This window comes from Sceloporus occidentalis, unplaced genomic scaffold (genome assembly GCF_023333645.1).
Source record: "Sceloporus occidentalis isolate IW3139 unplaced genomic scaffold, rSceOcc1.0.p SCAF_8, whole genome shotgun sequence".
NCBI lineage: Eukaryota > Metazoa > Chordata > Lepidosauria > Squamata > Phrynosomatidae > Sceloporus > Sceloporus occidentalis.
This window is the reverse complement of record NW_028316988.1, coordinates 41776148-41802379: the sequence shown is the minus strand read 5'-3', so window position 1 is coordinate 41802379 and position 26232 is coordinate 41776148. Positions and strand designations below refer to the sequence as shown.

The 26232-nt window shown below is 45.8% G+C and overlaps 2 protein-coding genes across 3 annotated transcripts in view; one reads left to right on the top strand and one right to left on the bottom strand.

The window, feature by feature from the left end:
* Window positions 1-16105, top strand: part of LOC149308744 (rho GTPase-activating protein 20-like) — a 36168-nt gene extending 20063 nt beyond the window's left edge. Inside the window, exons 4-15 of one of the 2 annotated variants that reach the window (XM_089536391.1) lie at window positions 557-694; window positions 1224-1265; window positions 1991-2075; window positions 2887-2964; window positions 3482-3548; window positions 4342-4530; window positions 6223-6398; window positions 7163-7324; window positions 10107-10216; window positions 10443-10632; window positions 11161-11278; window positions 11596-16105. In XM_089536391.1, the coding sequence (XP_089392517.1) occupies window positions 557-694; window positions 1224-1265; window positions 1991-2075; window positions 2887-2964; window positions 3482-3548; window positions 4342-4530; window positions 6223-6398; window positions 7163-7324; window positions 10107-10216; window positions 10443-10632; window positions 11161-11278; window positions 11596-13280 (3040 nt within the window). In that variant the 3' untranslated portion in view covers window positions 13281-16105. Of the gene's footprint in view, window positions 1-544; window positions 695-1223; window positions 1266-1990; window positions 2076-2886; window positions 2965-3481; window positions 3549-4341; window positions 4531-6222; window positions 6399-7162; window positions 7325-10106; window positions 10217-10442; window positions 10633-11160; window positions 11279-11595 lie in introns of both variants that reach the window. The other variant, XM_089536390.1, reaches the window with a different exon arrangement.
* On the bottom strand, window positions 16088-25625 carry LOC149308743 (adrenodoxin-like). Its single transcript, XM_089536395.1, has 4 exons — window positions 22133-25625; window positions 19485-19636; window positions 18107-18236; window positions 16088-17487 (listed from the first exon to the last, which is right to left on the bottom strand). Exons 1-4 carry the CDS (start codon window positions 22291-22293, stop codon window positions 17367-17369), a joined length of 564 nt encoding a protein of 187 aa, XP_089392521.1. The 5' UTR covers window positions 22294-25625; the 3' UTR covers window positions 16088-17366.
* Between the last annotated feature and the right edge of the window lie 607 nt (window positions 25626-26232).

The following is a 26232-nucleotide window of genomic DNA, read 5'->3' as shown; positions in this document are numbered from 1 at the left end:
TTATGACGACCCTAAGGCAAACCTATCATAGGTTTTTCTTGGCAAGTTTCTTTAGATGGTGTTTGCTATTGCCATCTGAGGCTGAGAGTGTGTGAATTGTCCAAGATCATCTAGTGATGACCCAGTGAGTTTACGTGGCTGAGCTGGGACTTGAACCCTGGACTCCCAGTGCCTTAGTCCAGCACCCAAACCATTGCACCACGCTGGCCTTCTAAATGGTCTTATGTATGTGCAAAATTGAACTGAGTAGGTTTGCAATGTCCGTATTCACTTAGGGGCTACTGAGACCTTACAATGTAGGGCACCTGTTGCACAATGGCGGCCAATGAAATGACCTATTTGCCATAGCCTGATGCTCAATGGGGCAACAATGTGCATTGGGGCTCTCTGGAGCACAACAGGTGTGCTGGATATGCATCAGATGCTGTGGCTGAGCGCACGAAAAGGATGGAATACGGAGGTGCAGAGTTGAACCCCTGATGCCTCATTTTCCTGCTCAAATGCCTGCCTTAAAACAAGCCATCTCTGGTTTATTGACCCCCAGGTCTTCTTCTAGCTTGAAACTCAAGAAGCAAGTCCCCCTGAGTGAGGTGTGGATCAGCTCCTGCCTCGGAGACGTTTCAGAGAAAAAGATGAACCCAGAGACGTCCTTTGTCATTGGCTGGCCCACCACCAACTACGTGGTCACTTGCAGGTAATGACCATTGGCTGTGAGCGGCCATTGGGCTACATCGAATTCAGCGCTGACCATTGTCCATCACACACTCCAGGATGCAAAGCATCCTAGCCACAGACCTTTGCCTTTCCAGCCGATGGCTGTTTATGCAAACCTTGGCGCGGGTACCGTTTCCTGGACATCGCATTTAGGTTACCCCCGGGCAAATGGTTTCTAGGAACCGTAAGGCCAGGAAAGTGCAGCGGAGGAAACGTTGCATAAAGGTCTGTCCCAGATGTAGAAAATATTCTTAGAATACCAAAACTTCAGAGCAGCGGGAGAACAGCTTATCGGAGCCTCTCTCAGCCTTTCCAGGAAACCTCAAGGCTCAGTGATGACGCTAAGAGCATTTCCCCTAAAATAGCACAGGAGCCAGGAAGGGGCTCTGCCTTTCATTCAAGGACTTGGCTGGAAGTAACCGTGATTGATAGTACAATAACTAGGCTATCTGTGATGGCGTTTCCATTTTATATTGCCCTACCTTTACTGTTGCATTTCTCATTTTCAGCTCTCCTGAAGTGAAGGAAAAATGGCTGTCAACTCTGCAATGGTAAGAGATGGTTTCTTTTGTCTGTCCGGTTTTCAAAGGGTCCGTTGCGTTACTCATTTCCCCCAAAGCAACAAATTTGTAGCATCCTTTTTGGGGAATGAAGGAATGTTAAGGGAGAACTTGAGCAGAAGATATCTGAACTGGGATGCATTGACAAATCCTGCTTAGGTTTTTACAGTCTGACTTACTCAAGATCACCAAGTAGATTTCCATGGCTAATCTTTTAAATGGGATTTTAGTATTGAATTTGTTTCAATTATTATAGCCATTTAATTCCAGCACAACACCAGGAGGGTTGTCTGGCTATGTGTGCCTTCTTTGAGTCTCCCATTGACTTATGGCGACCCCATTAAGTTCATGCTTTCTTAGGCAAGGAATCCTCAAAGGTGGTTTTGCCAGTTCCTTCCTCTGAAATATTGCCTACAACTCCTGGTATTCTTTGACAATCCCCAATTCAAGTATTAACCAGGCCTGACCTAGCTTAGCTTAAACAATCTGACAGATCTGGTGCCTTTAGGGTATCATATACTTATTAATAATAAGTTATATAGCTAATATTTATGTGTTATTGTGTCATGTGCCTCCAAGTCATTTCCAACTTACTGCAACCCTAAGGTGAAATATATAAGCGCTATTAAAATGCATCTCTTCAACTCATCCCAATGATATTTGCCACTCTCTATACTCCAGAATTTCTTATCCTAAAACAAGCTTCTCAATTGCAGGCACATTGAAGAAGCGAAGCAGACGGAGTATCCCAAAACTCTGCCCATGCAGGTCTTCTTGATGGACAGCGAAAACAGCTCCTCTGTGAGTAAAGGGTGCGGAGAACAGCTGGATAGGGACATTATGGTTATGGTTGTTTTATTTATTTATACCCCACCTTCCTTCCAAAAGTCAAAGCCACAAATGTGGAGGGCCAACTGCATATCTATCTACCCATCATTTATCTATCTAAACTATCTATAGTGGGCCCTTGGTATCCTCTGGGGCTTGGTTCCAGGTCCTTCCATGGATACTAAAATTTGTGGATGTCCCATTATATAGTAAAGTAAAATGGTGTCCCTTATATAAAATGGTAAAATCAAGGTTTGCTTTTTCGTTCTATATTTAAAAAACAACAACATTTTCAAGCTGTGGATGCTTGAATCTGTAGATAAAGAATCCATAGCTAAGGAGGGTTGACTGTATATATTCCACAAATTTTGCCTTATTTTATATAAGGGACACAATTTTACTAAGCTGTTATATATAATGGGACTTGAGCATCTGTGGATTTTGGAACCAAACCACAAAGGATACCTAGGACCCTCTGTAACATGCTCAGGTTTAACAAACTGAGGGCTGTGGCTTCCCTGACCGAACTCTCTCTCTCTCTCTCTCTCTCTCTCTCTCTCTGAATTAAGGAAAATAATTAAAAATAGAGTAAATTCATGGATGATCAGGCACTGTGTGTTACATTCTATGAACTCAACATACTCATAAGCAACCCTAGGGTTATCTTTTAAGAACCTTTATTGCATAAGTGTAATTTCTAAGGGGGACTGTTTGCAAGTTTTGCATGGTCAATGTCCATATCCCTCAGGCTTTAATACAAGTGTCTTGGACTCTTTGCGCCTAGAGTGCCCTCCTCAGTGTCTCCAACATGGAAGTCGCCGATGATGTCATCAAGAAGGCAGCGCAACAGCTGGGACTTCCTGTGAGTGGCTGCGCCAGATCAGCAGCAGTGCAACAAAACAAAAGAATGCGTCTGTGCATTTGCAAATTTTATGCAACATTTTTGTTTTCACATAAGAAGTGCTTGCTGAAAGCAAAAAGTTTGGGGTTCAGCTGAACAGAGGCTGTTGGTGAATAGCTGTTCTGTGTTAAAACAGATTGTGTGCCTTGAACGTGAGGGCTGTTGCTTGACCCAGATGCGTCTCTTCCCTTGGAGCCCTTTTCTGTGGCGGTTGTAAAGCTTTCGCTGTGATTTGTATCTCTCTAGCTTCCTTCCCTTCCCTTCTGCTGAACCTTTCCCCTTCCTCTGGATGCCAGAGAGGCCCGTCACTCCGTTGTTTTCGGGTGGATTTGCCGTCACCGGCTTCCTGAGCCCCGGTTCCCAACACGCGCACCCGCTTGCGCCGATGTCTTGCCATTGTTTTGCATGCTCCGTCCAGCTGTTTTGGCCTCTTTCCGCAATCTAATCTCCACCCGTCTTTGTGCTTCTCCATTCCCAGGGCAGAGCAAGTGACTACCATCTCTGGGTCCTCTCAGGGAGGGACAGCCCTGCCTACCCTCTTCTTGGTAAGAGCAATTCCTTCCTTGAAGAAATAGGAACAGTTCGGGATTAATCAACTTCAGGGGAAACGCTAGCAAAACCTATCAATGGATATTTGGGATGCTCTAGTTGGAGATCCCACTTTGAATTAGGAGTCGGATTCAATGGCCCATGTTGTTGTTGTTGTGTGCCTTCAAGGCATTTCTGACTTATGGCAACCCTAAGGCAAAACTATCATGGGGTTTTCTTGGTAGGATTTGTCCAAAGGGGGTTCGCCATTGCCTTCCCAAGAGGCCAAGAGAGTGTGACTTGGCCAAGGTCACCCAGTGGGTTTCATGGCTATGCTGGGAATCAAACCCTGGCCTCCAGGGTCATACTCCAACACTCAAGCCACAATGCCAATGGCGCATGAGACCCATTCCAACTCTATGGTTCTATGATTCGACTTAACATGGAATAGCTGTCGATTCAGGAGATCACAACATGAGGTGAAGTGGAATTACACCCCATGATTCCTCTTCTTGCACAACGTTGTCACTCATCTGTGGCTGATCCGTCGTTGTACCGTTATCATTGCACAATTTTGCATTGATGGGTATCTCTTGTTAATGCAAAAGTGCACGATAATAATGGCATAACAACAGATCTGCAATGGTTTGTGTGAGAAGAAGAGGAATCATAGACTGTAATGCCACTTCAATTCCATCACTAGGGCTTTGTGTGGTAATCTCCATAGATACTCGAGGCAGAGCATGCTTGATGAGTATTTTCAGGAGATGCATGCCCCAAACACGTTCTTCTTGTCTCTGGTTGCAACAGGCCATGAGTATCCCTTCAGCATTATCCTCGCTTGCCTCCGAGACTCCATGGACCAGCTCCAGGGAACCAACAACAACCTCCTTTTGGCTGCTGAATATGAAACCTTCCTCCTGGACCATCTCCCCAGGGACCGGCAATGCCAGTTCATCCTGAAGCCCAGGCCCTATGCTCCAGTCCAACTGCGGAGAGGTAAGCCCTGAGCGGATGGGTGGATTTGCAGGGATTTAAATTGGTGACCTCTTGCAAAACAGGGCTTCTTTCCTTGCTCTGCTAATAGTGGTGGCTGGCCAATGCACTGCTCATGCCAACTGAGTAGAGATGTTACGCCGTGGTCAAAAAAGCACAACCGCCTGTGCAAGGGAACCTAGGTGTGCATAAAACACAAAGAGGAAGTTAGCCATGTCTTTTTCTTAAATCATAAGTAGAACAGCAAGAGGAAATGTTTACACAAGGCCAAAACAGATGTGATGCAGGAGACCCACTTTGATCCTAGGGCTTTGTTTACTCAGGGCCAAAACAGGTCTCCCTAGGTTTGTTAAATCTTCCACTTTTAATGGAAAAGCAGCTGGGCAGGGATTTTATATTGGGATGATAATGATAGGGAAAGACATGTCCCCATTACAGAAAAAAAACCCAATTTTGCTGGCTGAAATAATGCCACTTCTGAAGTTTCTCGGGTTGGAGAAACACATTTCCAGTGAATGCAAATAACTGATTTGGAAGGAAGGAGTGGGGTGGAAGTGCGTCCCACTTTTCCAGTCTAAGATCTCTGTCACACCACACAATTAGAGATGTTTGATACCTCTTGAACTGCCATGGCTTCCTCCCGTGGAATCCTGGGACTTGTAGTTCCAGGAGGCATTTTAAATCCTCTGCCAGGGCACTCTCATGCCTCCCCAAACTGCAAATCCCAGGGTGCTATTGTGTGGTGTGATAGAGACCCAAGATGTCACCGCTTGCTTTGGCTGTGTTTTCGTTTGGTTGCAACTTGTGCATGACATCTGTTTTGCTTCATCTGTTTTTAATTTGCTTGAGGTCTTCTGGCACGCTTTTTTGGGGGGAGGGAGGACGCATGTCAAGGGCAGAAAGATGTAGATGGCTGGGTCAGGAACAACGGGGAGGACGAGGGCAAGGAGCCATGTGGAGGAGACCGAGAAGTTTGTAAGTGTTCGGAGGCCTTGCCTCCCAGTCACTTGGAGCACCTCCAAAGGCCTCCTTCCGTCTTCTGAAAGGCAGCAAGCTGAGGCTAGTGAGATAGTAGTGGATCTTTCAAGAAACTAATGCAACAGGCAGAACATGAACAACTCACCATTCCACCCCATCCCACCTCACACACACGATCCAGCAGAGAAAGTACTGTGGTATTGCAGCCACAAGTTGTGAGTTCAATTCCAGGGCTCCAAGCTTGACTCAGCCTTCCATCCTTTTGTGAGTTGGTAAAATGAGGACCCAGCTTGATGGGGGCAATTGGGTTACAGATTGTAAACCACTTCAAGAGTGCTGAGTTCATTAATAAGTGGTAATGTAAATGCTATGCTATGCTATGCTAAATATATTAAGGTCTTAGGCTGTGCCCACATGGCAGAACTAAACCAGTTTGGCACCACTTCAGCTTGCATGGCTCAGTGCTAGGGAGTTCTGGGAATTGTAGTTTGGTGTGGCACCAGAGCTCTCTGACAGAGAAGGCTAAATGGCTCCCCAAAACGACAATTCCCAGAATCCCATAGCATTCAGCCAATGGCAGTTAATAAATCCTTTGAAATGAATTTATATTTGTATGAGTGTTTTGAGCTTTTATTTGTCTGACATTTTTCTTGGATGGCCTACCTTTTGCGGTGCCTTGTCCTTTTTTGGGGTTCTGACATCCGCTCCCCATTTTAGAAACCCTGCAGAAGCACACCAAGAGGAAGAAGTCCCTGATCGACTGGGCTCTCCGGAGGAGTAGCAGCACTCCGACCAGCAGCCCAGCCTCCCAGTCCCCAACCAACCCCAGGAAGCTATTTGGCCTCTCCCTGACGTCTGTTTGTCCCGATGGAAGCCTTCCCAAACCAATTATGGTAAGACAGTCTTCTCGGCGAACAGATTTGGTGTCACATAGGCTTTCCTGTTTGCTTTCTGCCCTGATGCAGAGACTGATGGCTCACAAGGTTTCACATTGAAGTTGCACTGCATCTAACTCAGCGCATGGAGTTATGTGCTGCTGGTGCTTGTTTTGAATCAAGTCCTCTTTAACAAAAAATACATTCAGCCAGGGCACATGCAGTACATTTGTTTGGACAATTTTAATTCCTGATTTTGCATGGCAAGTAGATCCAATGTGGGACATTTGGCATGAATCCTACTGTTAGGTCCAACTAGATGTACCTAGACGTTGGCTTCCATTCTGCAACTGATTCATTCTGTTTCCTCTGCCTGGGAATAGTAGTAGATTCTGACTAATGTCTAAAATGGTGCTGCCACACTGCAGAAACAATACTGTTTGACATCACTAACTTCAGCAGCTCAATGCTATGGGATCCTGGGATTTGTAGTCTGGCAGGGAAGGTTTAAATATCACATAAAACTGCAAAAAGCCCAGAATTCCTTAGCATTGAGCCATGGAAGTTAAAGCTGTGTCAAAGGCTAAATTACAAATCCTAGGATTCCATAACATTGAGCCATGGAAGTTAAAGCGGTGTCAAATTGCATTATTTTTGCAGCGCGGCAGCAGCCATTGTTGTAAAGCGTCTCCTTTGCAGGTCTATGCGATGTTTATGCAACAGGTAGACACAAGGTGCGATTGACAGCATCTGAGAATTGTCTTTGCTTTCCCTCCTGGTAGGATATCCTGCAACTCCTGTACTACGAAGGCCCTTCGACGCGGGGGATCTTCAGGCGTTCAGCCAATGCCAAGATTTGCAAGGAACTGAAGGAGAAACTCAACTCTGGAGATGAAGTCCGGGTGGATGGCGAATCGGTCTTCGTGGCTGCGGCAGTCATCACGGTAAAGTAGTCCGTATGATAAGGACCCAATAAACTTTTCAATGGGAAAGACTAGGAGTATAAATTTGCAGTGCTTAAGGAACGGTGACCAGCGGGTCCCTTGTCTGAGTGCAACAAATCTGCATTTGGGTTTTTGGTCATTTTTCCTAGGGATGTTTCATGTTGTATGGCAACTTTCCCAGTGTTGAATCTCTGTTGGAAATAGAATTCAGTACCTGAATGACTCCCATACAACTAGAAGCATCTGCAGGAGCATCTGTTGTAAAGCTGAATGTGAATTCCCTTCTCCATAGCAGCCCTGGTTCAGAGTAGCAATGGATCCTGCCAAGACTGAGGAGTTTAGATGGCAGGCGACAGGGGATTTTGGAGCTAATGGAAAGATGGATCCTCTTGGTTGAGGGAGCTGAGTATGTTTAGCTTGCAGAAGACATGATAGCCATCTTTAAATATTTGAAGGGAGGCCATGTAGAAGATGGCGACAGCTTGTGTTCTGTTACTCCAGGGAGCAGAAAACAAACCAGTGGATTCAAATTCCAAGAAAAGAGATTCCACCTAAATATTAGGAAGAACCTCTTGACTTCAAGAGCCATTTGACAGTAGAATAAACTGCCCCGAAGGGTAGTGAACCCTCCATCTTTGGAGGTTTTTAAACAGAGGTTGGATGGACATCTCTCAAGAGTGCTTTGGTTTTCTGCTGCTCCAGAGACTAGAATACGTACAAGAAAAGATATTCCAACTAAACATTAGGAAGAACTTCTTGAGTTCAAGAGCTGTTTAAGAGTGGAATGAACTGCCTTGGAGGGCAAGGGACTCTCCATCTTTGGAGTTCTTTAAAAAAGAGGTTGGATGGCCATTTCTCAAGAGTACTTCAGTTGTCTATTCCTCCATGGCAGGGAGTTGTACTAGATGGGCCTTGGGTCCCTTCCAACGCTATGATTCTGAGAATACAAACTTAAATGTATAATAAATCTATCCTTATTCAAACAGTGTTTGTTTTCTGCTGCTCTGGTAGATAAGGACATGAACTGATGGGTCCATGTTACAAGAAAGGAGATCCCACTTAAACATTAGGAGGAACTTGTTGCGAGTAAGAGCTTTTTGACAGTGGCATGGCCTGGCTTGACCTCTCTTTTCTTGGGGAGAGAGTCAAGAAGGCCACCTCTTAAAGATGTTTTAGCTATGCATCTCTTGCATTGGTCCCAGAGAGTTACATTGGATGATCTTTGCCATCCCTCTCAACTCTGTGAGCTCCATAATGCTCTAGGCCTGTAACAACAGCAGTTCAGAGTCAGCCCACATTGACCTCCAGCTGTGTCAATTCATGGGAAGCTGATTCTGTGCAGAGTCAGTGAATTCTGATGAAAGCAAAATTTCAGGGCCACATTTGGACATGTTTCCCTGGGCAAAACATCTGGGGAATTTCAAGGAAAACAAGGAAAGAGCTGACTTGGCCCAAAGACAGTGAGGAAGGTGTTCCAAACATTCCTAGGTTGGCCACAGGCCTTCAGCTGAAAGGAAGAATTAAGGTGAATTTTTTAATGAGACCTCTGCAGAATTACTAGGAAGCAAAACACGTTTCCATATTATATGTGGGTTATCATGCAGCGCTCCAGAGGTTGTTGGCCAGTGACCCCCAGAAGTCTAAGCCAACATAGCCAGTGGTGAGTAGTGTTGGGAGGTGTAGTAAAGGGCTACATCATTCCTATTCCAATCTATGTGAATTTTTCATGGTTAGGGAGATACATTGCAATCCTGGATACCACCCTCTGAACTCAGCTCAGTCCAGCTTTTGGAAGGGGATACCTGAAATGCCACATTTGCACCAGTGTGCCAAAAGCAAGATGTACCGAGTTCAGTTCCTTCCAGCAGCTATTGTTTTGGCAGAGGAGGCTGGAAGAGCTGGAGATGATGCTGTGCGAGTTGCATACATCTTGTCTTGGCTTGGAAAGGGCAGAGAGAGGCTATGAAAATGGGGACGGGTGGATGGAGAGTCCCGGCAGGAGCCATGAAAAGATTTTGGAAGAGGTGAAGAAGCAGCGACAGGAAAGTGGGTGAGGAAGGGAGGAGAGAAGGGGAGAGATGCATTACCTCCCAGAATGACTGAAAATTATTCAGGCCAAGATAGTTGTGAGTCATCGGAGCCCACCCAACGTATATTTTATGTCGCCCACTCACTGTCTATTTTAGACTGATGGGCGCATGGAAAAACTTATTTGCTCCTTTCGGAGGTTAACAGGAAAGCAGCACAACAGATGGTTTATCACACTGCTGGTAGGCTGCCATGTGTGCCGTCCATGCTTTGATGCCTCACATGTTGCCCAGGCTTGAGATAGCTGGGCCTTTTATAGCAGCAAGGAAGTGTGAAAGAGGAGTGATTTTACATAGAAAGATTGGAGGCATTTGGCACGCCATTCCTGCAGAGGCTCTGCAAAAGTGTGACCTGTCCTTACAGAAGCATGCTGCTAAGTGTGCTTGGAAAGAGTCAGAGGCATCCCATACTTTGGAACACAACAACAACAACAACAACAACATCTCAAGGCTGACTGGCACACACAGTCCTGGAGAACAAAACTATAACTGATAAAGGTTGGGTCTCCCTTATCTGAAATGCTTGGGACCAGGATTGTTTGGGTATCATAAGTAACTGATGTAGAATACTGCCCAATGTTTTTAAAAGCACCCAGTGATGTATGCTTCATGATAAAAACAAGAACTCAGAATGGATTCTATTGCTTCTTTTCCCCGACTGACCAAATGACCGTGCCTATGTCTATTTAATTTAGGATTTCCTGCGAAATATACCCAACAGTGTCTTGTCCTCAGAGATGCATGGGCTCTGGATGGAAGCCATGGATAAGGAGAACCAAGCGCATAAGATCGAAGCCATCAAAAGGTTTGCGTCTGTCCCTCCTGGATTTTGCCTTGAGAGAGTGAGAAGCAGCTAATGCTGCTGGCTTTGCATTATAGGAAAGGATAAAAGGAAAGGATTTTTATAAAACCTTTAATAAATATTTAATGAAAACTTTCTAGGCATCTCATGGGTCGTTCTTGCATGAACCTTTGGGCAGAAGTGGAGCATTTCTGAGTGTTCACCTTTTGTTTCTCTTCTTTTCGGGCAGCCTAGTGAATCAGCTCCCAGAGGCCAACCGGATTTTGCTCCGACACCTCTTTGGTGTCTTACATCACATCGAGCAGAACGCCATCGAGAATCAGATGAATGCCTTCAACCTGGCCCTTTGCATCGCCCCCAACATGCTTTGGCTTCCCAGCCCAACGGGACCCGAAGAAGAGAGCAAGTCGACAAAGAAGGCAAGTCCTTTGGCTCCGGGGCCCATTCACACCATGCAATTGTGGCACCAGCATCCCACTTTAACTGCCATGGCTGCATCCTGTGGAATCCTGGGGTTTGTAGTTTGGTGAGACATTAGAGCTCCCTGCCTTCAAATGCCAAGCCCAAGATTCTTCAGGACATAACCATGGCGCCATCTGCCCAGCAGAAATAATCCAAATTGACCCCACTAGTTTGTCCTACAGTATCTGCAGATGTGAGACGGCACGACTCATTGGAAAAGACAGTAATGCCAGGGAATGCATTGTCACTGGAAAACACAACGATGCTAGGAAATGTAGCAGAAAGAGAGGATGACCACATATGAGATGGTTGGACTCTATCATGGAGGTCATGAGCATAAATTTGCAGGACCTGAGCAGAGAGTGGAGGACAGGGGGTCTTGGAGATGTCACCATGAATTGAGGCCCACTCAATGGCAACGAACATCTACAACATCCACAGATATGTTTTGAGTTCTAACATTGGCAACCTCTTCACTTCACTAGGTGGCCATGTTGGTACAATTCCTAATTGAGAATTCGGCTGAAATTTTCGGAGGGGACATTGCTTCGCTGTTCCAAAGGCCAGAAAGGAAGAAGTCCAAAAGTGTGGATGACATATTGGGTAAGGCCTCCACTGTGATTCCTTGAAATTATTTATAGGTTATTTTCCTAGGTTGCTCAAAACCAACTCAGAGGTTAAAGCAAGCAGCAAGCAGCAGTTCACTTGTTTCTAGTAAGCATAAACCAAACCAATGTATTTTTGCATGTGTTTCTCCCCAAACTGTGCATTTGATGTGCATTTAGTCCACTCTTGTCTTAAGGAGTTAGTTGGGTGAGGATTAGTTGTCTTAAGGCGTTAGTTACTTGAGGGTTTACTCCTCTGTAGAGTCAACATTATCTTCACTATCTTGACTTGGCTTTTCTCCTTCCCATACACAGTTCAACGCAATGATTCCTCGGATGAGATGGAATTTGCTGCTTCTTACGGGGAAAGACCAGAGCAGCATTACCTGCTTGAAGTGGAGGATGGCCTCTTCAGCCCTTCTGGGGAGTTGCTGCTGAGTGAGCACCGAGAGGACTGGGACTTGTTCAGCGAGATCGATGCTTGCTACCAAAGCAAGGCGAGGAAGAACGCCAGTGCGGATAGCTACGACCTCCTGGAGCAGGAGGAAGAGGGTGGCTCCTTCTGCTCCCTCGAATCCGCCTGTTCCCTGAGTCCGGCAAGGGACCGATGCTCTTCAGAGCCCAGCGTCTGCCTGAGCTCTCAGCTCCCCTCCCAGGACCATGAGCCGGTTGCACGGCAGTCCAGCTGTGATGCCACCATCATGCGCCATCATGGGGATTATATCCGCAGGCTCAAGCAGTTGCAGCTGGAGAGCCAGAAGCTCATAGACGAAGGCTTGAGCCCTGGGTTGAGCAGAGCCGCTCGGCCGAGCTTCTGGAGAGGCCCTCAGAGCAGTCATGTGGCCAAGACGTTCGGCCTTCAGAAGACCAGCCTCTCCAACCGGTCCAGTTTTTCTAGCCTTTCGTCAACCACCACCTCCCCTTCCGCCTCCTCCTTGAGCTCCCTGGACAGTGCTTTCTCCTATTGCTCCGAGTCGTCGGCCTTCAGCCCTGCAGATGTCTCCAGCTTGCCGTTCATGTTCGGCACGTCCACCAGGCTCCATGCTTTGTCCCCCAAAATGGCCAAGCAGTCCATGAAAGAGTGGCACAAGCCTTTAACTTCCCCGTTGCCTCTCAGCTTTTGCGACATGAACTTTTCCTTTGAGAAGCAGGAAGGTGACCAGGAGAGGAGCGGCAGAGAGGAAACGGCATTCTTTGTGCCCATCGTTGGCACTGGTGGAAGCCCACCTAACGGGATTGGTGAGAAGGAAGAGTGCCATGCCAAAAAACTTCCCCATCCTCTTGGAAGCTGTTCTGCTGTCAAGACAGAATATAGGACTCTCATCCCAAGCCCCGAAAGCAATTCTCTGACTGGAAGACAAGCACAGAAGGAGAAGTCGGTGAAGCACATTGAGATCAAATGTCCCAAAGATGCCCCTCACGCTCAAGGAAGCTTGAAGCGTACCAAGATAACTGTCTATATGGCCCCGAAAGAGAGGAGCCTGAGGGAGTCCTCAGAAGGACAAGAGGAGGGATATGTGGTCCCCAAGGAGAGTAATGCTATCTCCAGTGGTCTTTCCAAGAGCCTACAGACTGTAAGGGTTCACATCCCCCAGACAGTATTTTATGGGCAAAACACTCCTTTGGTTCTCCAGTCCGTTGCGCGGAGATACCACCACGAATCAATGAGCCACTTCTCCCAAGTGGCAGTGGCAGCTCCCCAAAGTAATCCCCTTGTAGAAGAACCAATCTCTCCAGCCCAGGAAGATGGGCACCATGGCAAGGTTGGCAGCAAGACCTTCAGCCACACGTTCCGCATTTTCCTCCCGGCATCCATCCGGAACACGGTCCGTGAATACTTCAGCCATGACGACGCCAAGGAGTGTTGTGCCGCAAGTGCAGAGACAGTGGAGAAGGAGCTCATCCGGAGCAGGGCAGAGTGGCTTAGGAGCCAGCCCTGCGCCGGAGCCAATGCTGACGAGCGCCAGGGCTTAATGATCGCCGAAGAGACTTTTGTCTAGGAGCACATGCCCTGTAATATATGAGATGTGAAGAATTTGACAGGCCTCCAATGGCGGCCAATGGCTTCGCTATCAAGGGAGTGCGGGATGGTGACTCCACTCTGGGTTTAAAAGGAGCTGTCTAAAGTGCTGCAGCTATTTTGGGGATTTGGGGTTCGAAGGCAAGCTAAAACCTGAAGTGGATTCACCATCCCAATGGCTGCCGCTGCTGCACAGGTGCAAAGCGACTTCCGCTGTCCTTTACAGCTTCTTAAAATTCATTTGTTTTACCTTCTGCTCAAAACAAAGAAGAGGAAGAGCTGTTTAAGAGGTTGAGGCTGACTTCTAGCCAGAGCTTCAAAACGTATTGCTTCTTGGAGCCTTTTCCCAGGTTCACCCATTGGAAGTTGCTCAGCCTACGGGAATGGCCAGCGTTTGTTCAGCTCCGTTCCAAAGTTATAACAAATACAAAAAACAAAGAAGCAGCTTAGCATTTTAAAAATCTTTGCTAATATTTTGCTTTCTTAACAGGCTTATTCTGAGGAATCTAAGACCTAAATCCAAAGGCTGATCCCTAGTAGAGGCCCTTTCTCGCTGCAGAGTTTTAGCACTAGGAATCCACTCGAAACTCCCTGGCTCCATCCCTAAATTATTTTGGGATTTTTAGTTTAGGGATTGGCATTGAGAAATCTCAGCCAGAGAGTTCTAGTGTCTCCCCCAGATTTCAAATCCCAGGATGCCATAGACATTGATGTTTAAAGTGGAATCATAGTGCTATAATAGTTTTGTAGTTTGGAAGGGCACCAGCGAACTCTGAATCAGTTCAATCAATGCATACATAAATCCCATGGACTCAGTGGATTTACTCTGGTTCTCGGTTAGGAATTGGATTTATTTAGGCTGATGATGGGCTTCTCTACAACTTGGCTTCAGGTTATTCTTCTTGACAATCAGCACCCCTTTTTCTTGTGTAGTTGTGTCTATTCACTGAAATGAGACATCCAGTTTTCTTCTCCCTTGGCTTTCCCCTCCTATAAATCCTAGTATTGGACTCAATGATAGAAAGTTGAAAAGAAGAACAGAGATGGGATGTTGGACCTTTCAGGGATGAGGTGAGGATTCGTATTAATTCTTCCTCACTTCTTTGGAGATGGAGATGGGCAGCGTTTTGGGTCTGCTGTGTTGCCCAAGTACAACAACATCCCAAATCCACAAAACAGTGATAAGTTTCCAACAAAAATGCATAAAAATACACATAATGCAAGCTTTCGAAGCTCCACTGGCTTCTTCACCAGGGAAAGGTGTCAAGAATCATACAGGGAAGGCAAAAGTCATGACAGTGTTATCACAGGCTTGCAATTTTTTCAAGGCATTGTTGAGAATGGAGAATTGAAATGTTATCTCCTGGACTTTGGAAAGCGTTGTCTTCCAGGGCCATATGGCCAGAAGGAAGAGGGACCGGTTTGCGTACATCTCCAAAGAACAACACACCAGCAACACCTTGAGTAGATGCAAGCCTGTGACTAACTTTGCCATTTTATAATGACGATGCAAGCATCTTGGCCAAATGAAGGTTAGCACTGTTTTGTGGGCTTTGGGTTGTTATTATACTTTGCTATATGGTCAACATGGCTACCCCTAGATAGGCTTCTTGTGTCGCATGTGGAAGTACTTTTGCAAAGTGGTTGGGAATGTGAGAAGGTAAGAGGTATGTTGGTGTGCCAACCTCAAAGCGGCCCATTTGTGGTGGCCATTTAGCAGCTTCCTAACAAGGGGAGGTCTGTGGAGGCTGTTTTGGGCACACTTGATCTGGTTGGCATCACTTGCTGAAGGATTTGTATAGTAGACACTGCAGCTCACCCTGAGATTGAGTTGCTTCATATGAATGTGCTAACCTTTATCACAATAAGTGTATCCACACTGCAGAATTAAAGCACTTTGACACCACTTTGGCTGGCATCACTCTATCCTATAGAATCCTGGGATTTGTAGTTTAGTGAAGCACCAGAGCTGACTGACAGACCAGGCTGAATACCTCACTAAACTACAAATCCCAGAGAATAGAGTGATGGCAGCTAGAGTGGCACCAAACTGCTTTCATTTTTCAGTGTGGATGCACCCAACGTTGGCTCATACCTACTTAGGGTGCGTCTATACTGTAGAAATAATGCATTTTGACACCACTTTTAAGTGCTGTGGCGCCATTCCATGGAATCTTGGGATTTGTAGTTTTATAGCCTTCTATGCCAAAGAGTGTCCATGTCTCATCAAATTGCAAATCCTAGGAGCCATGGCAGTTAAAGCGGTGTCAAACTGCATTAATTCTGCAGTGAGGCAGCAGCCTCAGTTTCGTTGAAAGAAAATGAAGGTGCTACAAACTGAGAAATGTGGAAAGGCAGAAAGGTTTAGAAGCAAGATTTTGTTCAATGGCTATGGAAGGTGTCTTTTATTTTTAGAGCTGGGCTATATATATAATAGAACAGGACCATTTTTTAAAAATCCTATTTATTTGATTTAATTATCCGCTTCGACAGCCATCTCTCAGCCTTGGGCCAAAATTCAAAGGGTAGATCTCTCTGTGCGTCAACCAAAAACACTCTATTTTTCTGTTTGATTTTAACTTGGAAGGAAAAAGACGATGCATGCCAAACGTCTTCTGTTCTTGGGTTTTTAAAAATGCAATCCCTGCTCCTTTTGATTTGGGGCTGTTTTGGGGCCAAGCACAAAGACCCCACAAAATCTTTTCTCTCTTGTAATTCTGTACATTGCTGAGGCAGCTTCTTCTCTCAAAGGTTTGTAAGCTTTTGGATGTAAATAATTCAATTAATAAAGAAAACACGGTTTTATTTCTCAGTGTGTTTCAGTTTGGGGGGGAATGAGTGGCTTGCAAGGTGGATTTGGGGGAGCTTTGGGACATTGGGGTGCAAAAGATTCCCAACCAATGTAATGGCCATACACCTTGCTGCCTCCTCAAAGGCACTATTCAAAGCATGCAAAACATTTTTTTATCCCATCGCCACTATCACAAATGACTGTAATTTGCACCATGCCAGCCATCCTCCTGTCTCGAAGGAGAGTTAGCAGGGCAGATATAGTCATGAATGGAATGGATCCCTGTGATCCTTCGAGAGGTTTAATCTCGGTTTCCACGCTCTGGACTGGTTTGCTTCAGGCGTTGACCAGTCGGCGTTGACAGTCCTTGGGGACGGATGGAGCTTTGAAGCTGCGAGGCAGAAATGCCAATTATGGAGCTGCGAGAAGCTCAATAGCCTAGTGACTATTCAAAGCGTGCAAAGGGTTTCGGAGAGCCTCGAGTTCCAGAATCGGAAACCGTTGCAGTCAGCCCTCTGCATTTGCAGCTTTAACTTTGGACTAGGAATCTTTAGGTCCTCCAGCGCAACTCTGCCAGACGTTGACCATAGAGTTGCACTGGAGGACCTGGAGATTCCTAGAGAGAACACTTCTCTAGGCATTTGTAGGTCCTCCAGCATGATTCTGCTCAATCTCTGGCAGATGTTTTCCACAGAGTTTCACTGGAGGACCTGGAGATTCCTAGAATCTAGTGAAAACAAGACTTACATGTGCACAACTGCAGATGACATCCAGGTTGTGTTATCAACAAGGTCTTGGCCTGGTTTTCCACCTTCCCTTGTTGATCCTTGTTTGGCCCTGAGTTGCTCTGAGGTCAGAAGAAGATGCCCAGCATCGGCAACATGGCTGCGCACCTTGTTGTGACCTCAGAGATGGCGCCATGCAAAGAAAGGGATTGTGTAGGAAGGCAGCCACCCGTCATCATTGCAGAGAGAGCACAGGTTATGGGGAGAATTTGGGGAGAATTCAGGACCCGAATCCTCCATAGGCAGCTTGGTGCATTCTGGCCAGTGAAGACAAACCCTCAGAGGAACAGAGGAGTAACAAGCCTGGTATTTCAAAGCCAGAGGTGAGCGTCACCGTTTGCAAAGAATTTCCTCCCAGATTTCAAATGGCTACAAGAATACAAGGTAAGATCTCAAACACAAAAGGGAGTCGCAAGAAAGATGACATGCAAGTTGGGAAAATCGCCACAGTAATGTCTGGATTCCAGGAACAGCATTCAGCAAAGGCCAGTTATTGCTTGTTTTGCTTCTCTACGTCCAGCTCTTTCCGGATGTCGGAGACCTCCCTGGGGACGTGGACAGTCAAGCCGTCCATCCACTTCTTCACGCTCACCTGGCAGCCGAGGCGGGACCTAAAAGCAGATCCAAAAGTTTGAATTAGTAGGGTAGGGTAGTCACACAAAGGGTTGTGCTGTTGCCGATTGTGACTATCGCACTTGTCTCCCCCAGCTTTTGCAATGGCCCCAATGGTGCATCTATGACAACGCTTGCCTCCTGGGAATACAAAGGATGTGCAATGCTGCAGGTCTGAACTCCACAATCAAAAGTTGGTTTATGACATTGTAAACCACCAACAACCTTTTCTGGGAATTGTAGTTTAAAACATTAAATAGACTTAAAAATTCGGAGCTCTTGATTAGGACTCAGAGAATATGCAAGGCCTAGACTGAATGAGATAGAGAGAGAGACGGAGGCCTCATCTGCAACGCAGAAATAATGCAGTTTGACACTGCTTTAACTTCCTTGGCTCAATGCTATGGAATTCTGTATTTTGTAGTTTTGAAATATATTTAAGCAAAAGGTTTATACGATCTGAAGAGAAACCAGAGTATCATTTATATTTAGAGCTCTGGTGCCGCAACAAACAACAAACCCTAGAATTCCATTAAGAGAAGTTAAAGCAGGGTTGAACTGCATTACTTTTGCAGTGCGGATGCGGCCTGAGAGGAGAAAACATCCCTGGACCCTTACGTATCTGTCAGTCCGAACGCCAGGTCCAGCATGTCCAGCTCTTCGTCGCTGACGGCCTCCAGTTTTCGGAAAGCGTCATCCTCAAAGATCAGGTGGCAGGTGGAGCAAGCCAGTGTGCCTTCGCACGCACCTTGGGGAGAAGAAGGGACACAACAGAGCTGAACGCATAAGCATTTGAAAGGAACAAAACTGCAAAGCAAAGCACATGGGAAAGTATTCAGTTATTTTTAAACCTCAAAATGTCCCTCCCAGAGAAACCAAAAGGGCTGTGAAAACTCCCCAAAGCAGTCAGCACACTTTGCTTTGCTGAACATGCGGAACATCCCCTGCAAAAATCACGAATTCATCTGCTGCCACCTTCTGGATCTGCAACACACTTGACTTTTGGGGCATCCCAGCAAAAGGCAAAAGGGCCGGACGCTCATTGATGAACTGCGTCCCAAAGGGCCAAAGCCTGGGAAAGTCTGTTTGAGGAACTACAGTTCCCAGAACCCACTGGATGTAGTTGCTGCTAATTGCCTTTATGCTGACTTCAACTTATAGCAACCCTTTGAATGAGAGACCTCCAAGTCCCACTATCCTCAAGTCTTGCAGACTCATTGTAGCTACAAGGTCCATGCCTCTGGAATGGGGTCTTCCTTTTCCTACTACCTTCTGCCTTACCAATCATTGTTGGTCTTTCTAGGGCATCTTTTCATGATATGTCCATATTATTATTATTATTATTATTATTATTATTATTATTATTATTATTTTATGACAGCCCTGGTTTAGTAATCTTGGCTTCTAGGGAGAGTTCAGGCTTGATCAGTCCAAGGACCCATTGGTTAGTCTTCTTGGCCATCCATCGTATCCTGAGAAATCTTCTCCAGTGTGACATCTTAAATGAATTTGTTTCCTTCTATCAGCTTTCTTCATTGTCCAGCTTTGACAAGTATACATAGAGATGGGGAATACTATGGCATGGACCATCCTAATTTTGGTATTCAATTATGTGTTTTTACGCTTTGGGATCTTGTCTGGTTCCTTCATAGCTTCCTTTCCAAGTCTTCTTCTGATTTCTTGACTGCAGTCTCCATTCCATTCTGAAAAATACTTGATCTTTTGACTATTTTAATGTTCTTGTTATCTAGGAGGAATTCTGGTAAATCTTCCGTGGTCATGATTTTTGTGTCCTTAATGTTCAGCTGTAAAACCTGCCTTTGCACTTTCTACGTTCACTTCCTTCAATAGTCCCATAGGATCCCAGGCATTGCAACTCCAAAGAGAGTTCGGAAACATCCCAAGACTAAGTGGCCAGACCCAAAACCTCCCCATCTTAAATCTGACCATTTAAATAAGGCCAAAGAAAGAGCAGAGGAAGGAGGACAACACTTACCAAAGCCATCAATGTTGAGGTTTTGATTCACCACCACCTCCAGCAAACTCTCTCCTTCTTTTGCTGCGACTGAGAATTTCTCTCCGTTCCGGTTGATAAAATGGAGCAGGACCTTATCTGGAGAACTGGAGGAGGAGGAGGAAGAGGAAGGTCTGGGGTGGCATCACAAGATACCAGGACAAGGGAGATACAAGAGGACCAGTCAAGTTCAATCTGAATGCAAGAAGAATACTAGAAAATACTTGAAAAAATGGACCAAAGCCATCTTTCCTTGAGCTTTGAGAAACTCTGGTGAAAATAATGCGAACTGATGTGAACTTTTGTAGTTTGACACTTTTTCTGCACAAAATCCTCACATTTTCTGCACCGAAAATACAGTATCTGGAATCCACTGTTTCCTTTCAACGCAGAGATGTAGCACAGTTTATGACAAACTAATCTACAGTATCTTCACAGTCCCTCCCTCTCTTCCATTTGCATTAAGGATATACAGATCCCAGGCTTTACATCTTCATCTGAGCTGTCATCATCTGCTGACTTTTTACATTCCTGGACTCTGTGTCTAAAATGATTTTACACTGCCATCTCTCTCGCCAGTCTTCTCTTTGCAAGGTTTACACTCAGTTTGCCTTGTTTACAGTTTGTGTTGCTCTTCGTTTTTTGCTTTTGCATTGACTGCCTCCCAGAGGCCTTGGCAGACAGGACCCAAAGGATGGAGTAACCAAAACAAAGAACAAGGAGGAAAATATCCAAGGCCTGCAATTAATTCAAGGTTCAGACATAAGGCACTCTCTCCAAGAGGGCAAGGAGGTTCAGTGGTTTCTACATCAATAGAGTTGGAAGGGACCCCAAGGGTCAACTAGTCCAACCCACTTCTGCCATGCAGGAATTCACAGCTAAAATACTCTGAAAGATGGCCATCCAGCCTCTGTTTAAAGACCTCCAAAGAAGGAGAGCCCACCATCCTCCAAGGATGTTTATTTCACTCTTGAACAGCAATTACAATTTTTAAATAGGTTCTTCCTAATATTTAGCTTGTGAAACTGTTCTCAGTTTAAATCAGGACTTTCTTGTCTTCTTCTTCTTCTTCTTCTTCTTCTTCTTCTTCTTCTTCTTCTTCTTCTTACTACTTTTTAAAGGATTTTTTTCTTTAAAACAATTATAAGCTGTGAGTAACCGTGAGACACAAACTCTTCCCAAACCCTGCTTCATGCCTTCTTTCCAAAGGAGATCCTGATGCCTCACTTTAAAGGGCAGCATTGCATTGCAAGGTTGGATTCATAATTAAAATCTGAACGTTTTCTTTCCTGGCTGCAAGTCACGGCCAAAACGGAGAGACTTTGGAGCAGGAGTCTTCCGAAACTTATCTTCTGTGTTGTCAAACATTGCAAAATTAAGCAAGAGCTAATCTTCTAGCCTTCCCGAAGATTGTGTTCTTCCAGATTTGGAAACAGCCTTGAGAGTGTTGCTGCAGAAATAGTCTGGTTTGACAGCCATGGCTCATTGCTATGGAATTCTGGGAACTGTGGTTTCCTCTGGTGCCACAGGAAATGACAATTCCCAGAATTTCATTGCTTTGAGCCATGGCAGTTAAAGCGGGGTCAAACTGGACTGTTTCTGCAATGTGGATGGACTCTAGATGTGGAAGAAGCATCCCATCTCCTGCTCACAAACCTTAATAGCATCGCCACCATCATCTCCATGCTATTCTTCTGTTTCTCTTCTCCTATAGCAGCCTTAATTTTAACTTATATTATATATAACTATATGGTGAAAGGCAGGAGTTTAATCTGCCCTGGAAGCACTGACCCCCTTCTACTCTCTCATCCATCCAGCCTTTAGTATATGCACTTATAGTTATACCTACTGGAATTTTGTAAGTTCTTTGGCACTGTTTTCCTTTGCTTCATCCTTTACATGCTTCATTACATGCGCCTAAGTTTTACCCTCGACGTACCCATGGGTCATATCCATAGCTTTGCCCCCCAAACCTGCCCTCAACTTACATATGAGGTCAACTTATAGTTGAATATATATTGTAATATATTTTCCCCTCATTGTGCCAGAGACTGGTGCTGTATTTGTGCTCACTGGCTGCAAAGGTTTCTTTCTAGGGATTGGCAGCCAATGGCTCAGGGACAACCACTTTGAGTAGATCTGGTGTAAAAAAGGCAAGGGCATCACTAAGGGGGTGCCAGGGGTGAGGAATGCATCAGGCGACACCTCCAAAATGGGTCTCACCTAGTGAACTGGTGGGACTGGGTCGCCTTCCAGGTCTGGCCAGGTTGCTGGCTGGTCAAGAAAGGGATTCCCCTCCATTTCCCACCCAGCCAGCATCTCCTCCAGACTCAGAAAAGGCTGTTGAAGAGACATAGGGGGGTATTAAAAAAATTATCCGCACCAGGTATCAAATATACTAGGTCCACCATTAGGAAGAGGGAATTTCAGTAGGTGCGGCTGGTCAGGTAATAAGGTTTCAAGCAAGCGCTTCTGAAATCCCCTCTGCTACCCAACTGCAAAAGGTACTGCCAAGTTGAAAACTCTCCAACAAGAAGTTGTAAAGCCGCACAGCTCCCAAAAGTAACTGATCCCTCCCTTTTCTCCTTGGCGAACCTCTAGACAACAAAGGAGTCCAATAAGATGCTTACTCTGTGTCTCCAGGGATGTCTTGAAGCGTCCTAGTGGAGCTGAAGCTTCTCCCCGAAGGAAGGCTGGATGGTATTCGGTGACCGATCCCAAAGGAGGAGAGGACTTGAACTCTGTGCACCGAGGGTGCCAGGCAGACCAGCCTGGCAAGGCGATGAGGCATTCTCGCTCTTCAAGGACTGCTGACTTGGAAGCAGCTGGCTTGGGAGATATAAGTACAGCTGGATGAGAGGAATGGGCTCGGAGGACAGCCCTCGGCCTTGGGAGGCTGGTGGGAGGGAGAGAGTGTCCATCCCAAGGAGGAAAGTTGTGGTTTGTGGGTTGGAAACACTGAAGGTCACTGGCAAGTGCAGGGCTCATGCTCCCTGGCATTTTCGAAGCATGCACCTCGGTTGGCTAGAGCATTTCTCCAGTAGGTAGCCTCTTTATGAAGACCTCCAGAGAAGAAGACCCCCACCAACTCTGTAGGTCATTGGATCCATTGCCTGAACACTCTTGTTGTGAACTTGAGTCAGTCCTGACGCATGGATAACCTATGGATGAGACTTCTCCCAAAACCCCTATCCCCCACTGCTCTGCTCAGGTCTTGTAGCACCCCAGACTGAGTCCATCGATCAAGTCTCTGGTCTTCCTCTCTTTCTACATCCCCCCGCCTTTACTAGCATTATTATCCTTTCCAGTGAGTCGTGCCTTCTCATGATGTGGTCAAAGTATGGCAACCTCAACTTTATCATCTTGGCTTCCGGGATGAGTGCAAGACCTGAGCAGGCATGGAAACCCACTCTCTCAGCCTCTGAGGAAGGCAATGGTAAAGTCTCCTGTGTAAAAGTCCTGTCCAGAGAACCCTCTAAGACGGTCACCATAATCCACACTCTTGCAAGGGCAAACCTCCTCTGAATACATCTTGCCAAGAAAAGTCTATGGTAGATTCATCTTGGGGTTGCCATAATTTGGAGGCACATGACACAAAACTGCAAATCCCAGAATTCCACAGGATGAGCCGTGGCAGTGGAAGTGGAAACAGTGCTAGAATTGAGTAGTGTAGGGCCTGTTGGATGTCTCTTTTGAAACTAAATTGATAACACAGAAGAACAACAGGGTCCCAAGTGTGGTATTGGTACACAAGTTTTTCTCGTGGACTTTTGCAAGTGATTAAGCAACTGGACCTGCATAGGCTGCATCTGCACTGCAGAAATAATGCAGTTTGACACCTCTTTAACTCCCATGGTCCGATGCTATGGCATTCTGAGATTTGTAGTTTTGTGAGATGTTTAGCCTTCTCTGGCAGAGCGCTCTGGTGCCACAAGAAACTACAAATCCCAGGATTTCATGGGACGGAACCATGGCAGTTAAAGCTGTGCCAAACTGTATTAATTCTGCAGTGCAGATGCCAACATAGATTTCACCGATGGGGTTTAAATAAATAGGCTTTCCCAAGTTTTACTGATGGAAAGTGGTTTCTGTGTCCATGAACGGAGCAATCGACCCGATTCTGAGTTTTAGTCCAAAGGAGCAATCCAAGATGCCAAACCATAATCCCCCCAAAATAGGTCCAGAGTATTGGCCAATTAAAGCACATTGTGGGCACCCCAGCTACCTTTCCTGGCTGGGTTTTTAGGGTCGCTTCCTACGTGAGGAGGCCTGGGAAATCCCAGCAGGGGATGCATCCTAGCAAGCATTTCCAAGAACATCTCCCAAGAGCCAAGAGGGCTTATCTCCCTGGAGAGCCTTGAACTGGCAGATCAGGGAGATGGATGTGCGCAGAGCAGGAATGCGGAGGCCAAGGGCACCCAGAGCGGGTCTGTCCCTGAAACTGGGAGGACGCTGACAGTGATGGATAGTCCCTCGGGAATGGTGGCCCCAGAGATGGAGGGTTTTGGCATGACCTGGCAAAGCAGAAGGACAGAGGACAAGGGGAGAGAAGGGGATGCGGGTGTTGCTGCCTTTCGTTTGTTGCATTTGCCTCGCTGTGGGAATTGGTGGAAATTTCCTGACTTAAGAGCCCTTGCAGCACCTTTGAGACTTTGAATGGCCAACTCCAGGGCACTCTCTAGTGGTTCAACCAAGCAAAGGAAACAGGTTTAATTCCTCCAGACAACACCATTTTACAATTCTCTGCCCAAAAGACATTGTGCTGTACCTAAAATCCCAGGAACAAAAACAACAGTTTAGGTTTTTTCCCCCCTCACACTCTGGAAACAAAAAATTCAGGCTGTATTTCAGAGGAAGGCAGTGGCAAACCACCTCCAAATATTCCTTGCTTAAGGAAAACCACTTGAAATCCATGGGGCTGCCATAAGTTGGCAGGAGACTCGAAGGAACACAAACACAACCAAGTAATGAGCAAGTCCTTTCCGGTGTTGCTGTATGATAAAGTGTGTGGTGCACAAAAGCCACTGTGGTTTGATTCTTGGACAACTCTGGGGACCAGGGTTTAATTCCCAGCTTGGCCATGTAAACCCATTGTGCAAGTCATACTCTCTCAGCCTCAAAGGAAGGCAATGGCAAACCTCCTCTGAACACATCTTGCCAAGGAAAACCCATGAGAGGTTCTCCTTGAGGTCTCCGTAAGTCAGAAATGACTTGAAGGCAAACAACGCACCACAACATGTATTCACAACTACGACTTTAAACATCCTCAATTGTGATGTAGTCCTGGACAGCAAGCCCATTCTACTTAACTAAAGTGGCCAAAATGGCCATTAAACCTTCATGTCCCAGGACTCAGTGACCTCAGTGTACTAACAAAGAGCTCTCTTTGTGAACTGCATGCAGATGGTTGCTTCCTAAATCTTTCTAACAACACTCCAGCCAAGTGTTTAGGAAAAGGTTGTGTTTTTGCTTTTAGAATTGCCGTGTAGTTTCCCCTTTATTTTCCTGAAAGCTTTTGACCATTATAGAAATAATAACCTTCATTATGAAAAAGTCACTTTCCAAGAATAGTAGCGGATATTTGCAGAGTTGAAGGTGAAATCCAGTTGAGGAATAAGAAGGAAATAACATTGGACTACTACTCTGGAGATCATGGTTCGAATGCAAGGAAACTGCTGTTTTAAAACTGGGTTCTAGGACTGTTTTTAGACTGCTTTTAGGAATTTTTAGAGAGTATTTTAATGCATTTTTTAAAAATGGTTTTATCTTCACATTGTTTTAAGTGGTCTTTATTTGTTCATCTTCATAGGAGCCCTTGTGGGCTGGAAGGCGATACAGAAATACTTTGGATAGCTAATAATAAATAGTGCTGGAGTGAGGCTCAAGCTGCTCTCCAGATGTTGGAACGCAACACCCAGCACTCCTCAACCCTTAAAACAGCCAATTCACTGCATTCGAACCATGATCTCCAGAGTTGGAATCCAATGCTCAAACCCCCACATCATGCTGGCTTTTCTTCTTGCATGATTTCCTGCTTATTCCTCTACCAAAATTCACCTTCAGCTTGGCCTCTTGCAAGTATCCGCTATTCTTGGAAAGTGACTTTTAGCATGAATGTGTGTGTGTGTGTGTGTGTGTGGGGGGGAATCATGGTTCAAATCCCCATTCAGCCATGGAAACCTACTGGGGGACCGTGAGAGAGTCACACACTCTCAGCCCCAGAAAACCCTGTGATAGGTTCACCGTGAAGGCACACAAAAGCAAGAACAATGCAAGAAAGAGGCACCAAGGAGTCAAACTGAAGGCACTCAACACAAAAGCAATGCAAGAAAAAGGTACCAAGGAGTTAACTTGAAGGTACTCAAAAGCAAGAATTAATGCAAGAAAGAGGCACCAAGGAGTCGACCTGAAGGCACTCAACAACAAGAACCATGCAAGAAAGAGGCACCAAGGCACACAAAAGCAAGAACCATGCAAGAAAGAGGCACCAAGGAGTCAAATTGAAGGCATTCAACAACAAGAATTAATGCAAGAAAGGGGCACCCAGGAGTCAACTTGAAGGCACTCAAAAGCAAGTATTAATGCAAGAAAGAGGCACCAAGGAATCAACTTGAAGGCACTCAACAGCAAAAACAATGCAAGAAAGAGGCACCAAGGAGTCAACTTGAAGGCACTCAACAGGAAGAATGCAAGAAAGAGGCACAAAGGGGTCAAATTGAAGGCACTCAGC

What these genes read in the sequence shown, in the direction of transcription:
- LOC149308743 (XM_089536395.1), bottom strand. Translation starts at nt 22,293, where the DNA reads ATGCCTCATCGCCTTGCCAGGCTGGTCTGCCTGGCACCCTCGGTGCAC. An exon ending in GACATCCCTGGAGACACAGA is followed by an intron (nt 19,637 to 22,132) that starts GTAAGCATCTTA and finishes ATGCCACCCCAG; the next exon opens with ACCTTCCTCTTCCTCCTCCT. An exon ending in CCTCAACATTGATGGCTTTG is followed by an intron (nt 18,237 to 19,484) that starts GTAAGTGTTGTC and finishes CTTCTCCCCAAG; the next exon opens with GTGCGTGCGAAGGCACACTG.